Here is a 7,551-nt window from a genome sequence, read left to right as displayed (position 1 = left end):
GTGTATGCTGTTCAGTGTCAGGAGGGCTGTGATCAGTCTTACATCGGGGAAACAAAACAGCCACTGGCCAAAAGGATGGACCAGCACAGAAGATCAACATCATCAGGCCAGGACTCTGCGGTCTACACTCATCTCCAGGCCAGCGGTCACTCTTTCAGGGATGAAGATGTTCACATCCTGGACAGAGAGGAACAATGGTTTGAGAGAGGAGTAAAGGAGGCCATCTTTGTGAAAAGAAATCGACCATCATTAAACAGGGGTGGAGGCCTCCGGGTTCAACTGTCCCCCTCTTACAATGCTGTGATTGCTAGTATCACTCAGCCCTCTGTGAGTAGTAAACAGCCATCAGTGTGCTAATGATCCATTGTTAGGCTGATGGTCCTTCTTGAGCATGTGATCAGCTGGTTTTGGTTGTCAGCAGCAAAACTGGTTGATCCACTCTGAGAAGGTGCTATTTAAGAGACTGAGCTGAAAACAGCACCTCAGACTGAAGAAGTCTCTCGGATGAGAGAAGAAACGTTTCTACATTTTTTGTTGATTTGCTTTGTTTTGTTTTTTTGAATATCCAGAGGACCAGATTTAACTTTTTTAGATTTTTCTACCTGGATTATTGAGCATGCATCAGGATACGCAGACTAAAGTGTTGACGTTGAGCGCAGACCCACATTTCAGAATTGCATATCAGTAGAAACCTCCTGGACTAAACTCCTCCACCTTCAGTTCCCGAACCGAGCCTCCTGGATCTCCTGAGTGGAGCTCAGGTGGTTGTCCAGCTCCTGCATCACAGCCCGTCTGCCGATCTGGTCGTTCCTCCTCTTCTCCAGGACCACGTCCTCCAGGCACTGGAACTCCAGGACGTGGCTCTTCTTCTCGGAGAAGACCAGTTTTAACTTGTACGGCTGCTTTCCGATCCGGATCTCGCCGCCGATCTTAAACTCCCTCCTGCCGAACCGGCACCAGGCGGCGAAGCACTCGGAGTTCCTCCAGAGCAGGTCCCGGTCCGCGGAGCCCACCTGGTCCAGCGCGTTGCGCACCACCACCTCCGGCGGCAGCGCCCGGTGGTACCGGTACAGGTCGTTGACGATCCGGCCCCTCCGGCCCTGACTCACGTCCGTCAGGAAGTTGTTCCTCACCTCGGCCCGGTGCAGGTGGACCACCTGAAAGTCCCCCACATAAACGGCCCAGTGCGGGTACTGTCCTGTGGCCACGAACTCCAGCAGGTCTCCCGGTCTGGACTTGGCCAGGAGGCTCTCCGGGGACAGGGTCGCGGCTCGGGCGCGCCTCTCGTACACGCACTCGTCCCGGTAGTAGATCACGCACTCCGGCTCGTCCTGCGGGTCGAAGGGTTTCTCCTCGTGGTCCACAGCCGACCTGTCCGGGGCTGGGAGGTCCGGCTCGTCCCGGTCGTCCTGGTCGTCGTCGGCGGAGAAGATGTAGGAGACCCCGATCCGCGCGCCGTCATCCGGGTCCAAGCAGTTCGGCTCCGACGTCGGAACTTCGGCGTAACTTAACCGGGTCAGCTTGTCCACCTGGTTCCCCATGGAGCCGGAGGACCAGGGTCCACCTGCGCGCGCGTCTCAGACTAAATCCACAAGGATCCGACTGCGCGCCAGTAATCCATGTCCTCCAGAGGATCACCTGCGGGACACACAGGACACCTGTCACGGTGCGTTCACGGACATGAAAAACACTTCCCAGTTGGGCTCAACAGGTGTGACCTGCCTCACCTGTTGGCTCACTTTTCAGTTCAGCACGTGACTTCTCTTTCACCACCTCTCTGACCCACAGGATCCTGAGCTGGATGGTTCCGGGTCCTCCTGCAGTCCCCCGTCCTCACCTGGGTGAGACCACCCGGCAGTGGACTTGTTGCTCCCTGTGGTTTCTTCTGAAACTGTTGGAGGAAACTCATCCAGGACCCAATGAGCGCGAGGAGGAGTTCTCATTTAAAGAGACAGTACACCTTTTTCCACCACACAGACCCAGAGACTGAAAACTGTCTCCATGATCAGCAGGGGCGATTCTAGAATATGATCTTTAGGGGTGCCCAGCCCTCAGTGCTGACAATTGGTGGGGGGTGGGGGGGGTGTCATCTCTTCAGATAAGTGGTGTTTCACTTAGGGACAAACTGAGGTCACCTACTGGTCAGCTGCTGATGAGCCTACTGGATTTATTAGGACATGGAGGATCTGACTAGAGCAAAAAAAAAAAAAGAATGGATTTTACTGGCCTGTTTAAGTGTTATCCATTCTTCCATTTTTATTCCTAATTTATTAAATATTTAGGTGAATCTAAGGTTTGAAAACTGAGTTTCCTTACAAAATCATGATTTCTTAAATTTTCATGGCTGCCGAGTTCAAATTTAGTAATTTTAACAATGAAAAATCACGATCAAGCATTCCTTAAAGGAATGCATATCGCCCGCCACCTTTTATGCCACAGCTTGAGTTGTAATTTTTACATGATTCTCACGAAATTCAGCATCAATCTTAGCTTGAGTATTTGTAAAATCGAGTGAAATGTAATTTTTTTTTTGTTTCTAAAACCGATTGGCTACGGTAAAACAGCCTTTTTATTGATAACATGTTTACACTGTCATCTTCAAATGAAATATTTATTCCTAACCCTCAGATTTTAATATCAAGTATGTTAAACCTTCTTAAATCCTTCCACCGTGTTAAAAACTGTGGGAGACAGACATGGGGCTGTTAACTGCAGACTTCATAGCTCACTAGTCCGGCTTGCCAACATGTCTGACCCAGAGTCCTCTGCGTGAACGATGCCAACAGGCCACAGAAAATCACCCACGTCTTGGAGCTGACCCCCCAGGAGGAGGTTCTGGTTTAAATGTTTCTTAATGTAACAGATGATGTCGCTCCTTATGCTCTGGCTGCCTTGGTTGGAGCGAGGGCTTCATCTCTTTCTCTCTTCAGCTAAACAGAACCTAACCACTCACAACATTATTGCTGGTTACGAAAACTGCAGCTCCACCAACAAATACAAGACAGACTGAAGAGGTCCTTCATCGTCCCCCATCATGGAGCGAAAAGGGGGACGTGGAAATATTGTCCGACCGACAGTTTGTTGGTCAATCCATGCATGCTGAGCTCGGTAACTTCAAAATAAGGGAGCTACCAACTTCCACTTTGGTGCGACTACATCTCGGCATAAGAAAGAGCACTACTAGAAATTGGGTTGCCAGGTCAAAATCCAAGATGGCCACCACCATACATACAGTATATGTAAATGTGTGTGAACCAGCCGCCCCGATCATTTGAGGACATTTTTCTTTCTAGTTCTTCTATTGCTTTTTTATATTTAAAGCCGTGGGTCTCGACCCTGGTCCGTGAGGAACACCATCCTTCATGTTGTAGTTGTTTCCCTGCTCCAACACCTGATTCAGTGATTTAATTACTTCAAGCTCTGTAGAAGACTGTTAATCACCCTTTCTCTCAAATCAGGTGTCAAAGCAGGGAAACAATTAAAACATGCAGGATGGTCTTCCTAAAGGACCAGGGCTGGGAATCACTGGCTTACAAATAGTTTCTTCAAACGATCGGGGTGGCCGAAGATTATTCTAGTGGCCGAGGCCCTCACTGACACAGCCGAACATAAAATACTCCCTGGAAATGACGAACATGCACTTTCTGCATCCCGTCCCGTCGTTACACCTGCAGGTCAAATGGAACCAGATCAAGTAGCTTTCAAAGAATGATTATTATCAGTCTAACTTAAATATAATGAATTAAGAAGCTTTACAATATAAAGTAGAATGAATCAAACCATTTATTGCCTTTTAATTTCACCATGTGGAAATCCTCTCAATGCCACGTGATGCCCTTTGTACAGAAAAGCCAGATTGTTTTTGAGAAACTTCTGACGTAAGGATTTTAAATGATTAGCTTATAGTTTCCTCTCAACACAGCCGATGTTTGTCTTTAGAACAACAGCTAAAACAGCTAAAAGCTTCCCACAGAGCAGTTTATGGCTCATTCATGAATCCTGCTTCTGTTCCTGGAATCAAAGAGTCTTAATTAACAAACAGAACTATGATATTAAATGAATGTGATGGTTTCTTATGTCAGAGTACAAAGGATCCAGGAAGCAGAGGTGGTGCTGGTTCTACCCGATGATCCAGGTCGTTTGTTGCGATGTGGAAACGCTGCCCTCTGACGGTTCTGATAACTTACTGCATCACTGCAGAAAAACATCTCAAACATGGTCAAGAAATCAGGTGTCAGTCACTTAAAGCTTTTATTTACAATCAATAACACGCTTTAGTGAAAATATAAACATGTCAAAACTCATGAAAGTCCAGAAACATGTTCCTCAGGTAGAAAACTGCACAAAGACGCACAAACCAGCAGCATCTTCTGCCTTTAAACAAACAACGGCTTTATTATGAACACTTCTAATAAAAGGTGTAGAAGACTAAGTCTTGTTTTGTCTCTTGTGGCTCTGGATCCTTCTCCTCAGAATCTGGTCCAGAATGAGGTCGGACTTGGTCACGTTGGTGTTTCCACAGCCCACAACAGGACAGCTGGAGAAGACAGCCACAAAAGAACAGAACCGTCAGACAAGAACACTTTCTGTACATTTATTACTGAAACGTAGCAACATCTGTTTTTATAAAGTCCACCCGCCTTCAATTACAAGGTCTTGTGCATCAGGACACAATAACGAGCTAAATTTAAATGTGTGTATGAAAAACTAAGTCTACCCTAAACAAGACAGGTGCTGCTGATCAAATGTATTAATTACCTGATCATCATCAAGGTGATCACCAAGTTTCATGAACACCAAACTGAGCACAAGCCCAGCAGCTGTCCTACAACACAATGGCTAAAAAAGAACTCACAGTGATGCAGTGGTCCAGTCAAAGTCCAGACCTCAGCCTGGTTGTAATGAGACAACTACCTAAAGTTACTGCTGCTAAAGATGTTTCGACACATTACTGAGTCGTGAGGTGGACTTTGTTTTTCACGGTTCCACTTGGCTTCGTCGTCGTTTTCAAAATAACGAGCGGTACGATGACGTCCCCGTCGCTGAGGGATGGAACAGTGAATGTTTGTAGTTTTGGAGACGAGTGTTGTTCTGGACTGGAATTGAACAGAGAATGAAGAAAACCTTGGGTGTTTTTGGTGCAAGACGTTCTAGTGTGTAGGAGCGACACTGTGGAAGAACAGAGGGAGGATTATTTTCTTGTCTGAGTGACGGCTCCTGGAGAGTCACTTTATTCACCGCTAGGGGCAATGGTGGCCTTGGCTACCATACATTCATCGTTGGCCACTCCAGTCATTTGAGGAAACCAAACTTTGAAGCCATATAAAAACTAGAAAGCATCGTTTCCTCAAACGATCAGGGTGGGCAGGTTACAGATGGTGGTGGCCATCTTGGATTTTGACGGCGCAGCCCAATTTTCCAAAGGAACCTTTGTTACGCAGAGATGTAGCTACACACCAAAGTCAGCAGCTCACTTACTCTTCAAGTTCTCATGCTCACAACATGCACAGATGGATGGATGGACGGACGGACGGAGGGTATTTCAAATCCCCCGTTCTGTAGAATCTTTTGTGTTTTGGTACACCTGAGGCTACATTTGAATCATTTTAGAACCTGCTGAAGACCAGATCTTTTTACTCATGTCTTGATATGTAAAGCCCTGGAACCTGAAGAGGGTGGACTTTTGTTTCTCCTGTGACCGTTTCGTTTTAAAGCACCTGAATAATTAGAAAAAGCATTTGGACCTCCAGAACGAGTCAGTTTACAACAACCATAGGAACGATGAAACGGTCCACAACTTCATCAGCGTTCCTCCAGGATTATCTACATTTAATCTGACTCCAGCAGCAAAGCAGGACAAATAAAAAAGATAATTAGTTGAAGTAATTAGGGCAGCCTGCAGCCATGTTGACTCCTTTAAAACCGGTTTCCAGGCGTTCTTCTTACCAGCACTTCTTCTTCTGGCTGTGTCTTTTTCTAATCAGATTCAGGATTGCTTCTTCATCGTAGTGGTGGTTGCACTTCTTGTTCTTCACTGGGTTCACCATCTCCACCTGGGATATGCAGACAGACTACATTCAGATGCTCAGTTCTTGCTAAAGGTTACATAAACATGTGGAAGTGGGAATGTTCGAGAAGAATGCCGAAGCTTGAAGCGACACAAAGAGAGAGAGTTCAGGAGGGCTCTACCTGTGTGAGCGGGCAGGTGAAGTTTACTTGGCTCTGGGTGATGGCGATGTCTTCATCCAGCTCCTCCATGTTCTCCTCCGACTCCTCGGCTAAAAACACAACGTGCACATATGGTATTTCCGAACCACATCGACATCGATAAACTAGAACTCCAACAAGGAATTATTTTCACAGAATGTGTCAGAGGTGACGGACAACACTAAAACTTGTTTTTATATAAAGAGTCAGCATGTACTAATAATAATAATAATGCATTTTATTTGTCAGCGCCTTTCAAAACACCCAAGGACACTTCACAGCATTAAAAACACAGTATTAAACAATATAAAATAACTATTAAAAACACTAAATCAAAAAGAAAATAACATTTAAAATAACAGTTAAAGTGAAAAGGCTAGCTTGAACAGATGAGTTTTGATTTGAAGGTCAGAAGGCAGTCAATGTTACGGACGTCCGGGGGAAGAGCGTTCCAGAGCTGGGGAGCAGAGTGAGAAAAGGCTCTGTGTCCCACGGTGCTGAGGCGGACGACAGGCACGTTAAGGTGGACGGAAGTGGAAGAACGAAGGGAGCGTGAATGGGTGGTAATGTGCAGGAGATCTAACAGGTAAGGAGGGGCGAGGTTGTGGATGGCCTCGAAAGTGAACAAGATTTTAAATTGAATTCTGAATGTGACTGGAAGCCAGTGAAGTTGCTGTAAAACTGGGGTGATGTGGTGAAATGAGGGGGTTTTGGTGACGATGCGGGCAGCTGAATTTTGAACCATTTGAAGCTTACGGATTAATTTGTGAGGCAGACCAAAGAGGAGAGAGTTACAGTAATCGATTCGAGAAATGACCAGACTGTGGACCAGGATGGAAGCAGAGTGTGGAGAGAGGGATGGACGGAGACGGTTGATATTTCGAAGGTGGAGGTATGCAGACCGGGTAATACTATTGATGTGAGAGTGGAAAGAGAGAGTGCTGTCAAGAATGACACCCAGACTCTTGACGTGAGGGGAGGGAGAAACCAAGGAGTTGTCGATGGTGAGTGAGAAACTGTTAACTTTAGATAAGGTGGATTTAGTGCCAATGAGTAGAAACTCTGTTTTATCACTGTTTAATGCACGTAACGTCAGTCGTCATGTGACGTCAGTCGTCAGCGTGACGTCAGTCGTCACGTGACGTCAGTCGTCAGCGTGACGTCAGTCGTCAGCGTGACGTCAGTCGTCACGTGACGTCAGTCGTCAGCGTGACGTCAGTCGTCAGCGTGACGTCAGTCGTCAGCGTGACGTCAGTCGTCACGTGACGTCAGTCGTCAGCGTGACGTCAGTCGTCAGCGTGACGTCAGTCGTCAGCGTGACGTCAGTCGTCACGTGACGTCAGT

At 46.7% G+C, this 7,551-nt stretch overlaps 2 protein-coding genes across 3 annotated transcripts in view; both read right to left on the bottom strand.

The window, feature by feature from the left end:
* lratd2b (LRAT domain containing 2b) overlaps positions 1-1,914 on the bottom strand; it is a 5,110-nt gene extending 3,196 nt beyond the window's left edge. The window contains exons 1-2 of one of the 2 annotated variants that reach the window (XR_005186826.1): positions 1,728-1,914; positions 666-1,638 (exon numbers count right to left, since the gene is read on the bottom strand). Coding sequence is in view for 1 of the 2 variants with exons in the window: in XM_037677098.1 (XP_037533026.1) it covers positions 717-1,541 (825 nt within the window). In the remaining variant the exon portion in view is untranslated. The remainder of the gene's footprint in view (positions 1-665; positions 1,639-1,727) is intronic. The other variant, XM_037677098.1, reaches the window with a different exon arrangement.
* Positions 1,915-4,428: 2,514 nt separating this feature from the next.
* The window catches only part of nsmce2 (NSE2 (MMS21) homolog, SMC5-SMC6 complex SUMO ligase), an 8,159-nt gene continuing 5,036 nt past the window's right edge, over positions 4,429-7,551 (bottom strand). Inside the window, exons 4-6 of the mRNA XM_037677097.1 lie at positions 6,190-6,278; positions 5,947-6,053; positions 4,429-4,537 (exon numbers count right to left, since the gene is read on the bottom strand). Of these exons, the coding sequence (XP_037533025.1) occupies positions 4,429-4,537; positions 5,947-6,053; positions 6,190-6,278 (305 nt within the window). The remainder of the gene's footprint in view (positions 4,538-5,946; positions 6,054-6,189; positions 6,279-7,551) is intronic.

This window comes from Nematolebias whitei, chromosome 5 (genome assembly GCF_014905685.2).
Source record: "Nematolebias whitei isolate Nwh7 chromosome 5, NemWhi1, whole genome shotgun sequence".
NCBI lineage: Eukaryota > Metazoa > Chordata > Actinopteri > Cyprinodontiformes > Rivulidae > Nematolebias > Nematolebias whitei.
Note: the sequence above shows the minus strand (reverse complement) of the source record. Positions and strands in the feature narration are given on the sequence as shown.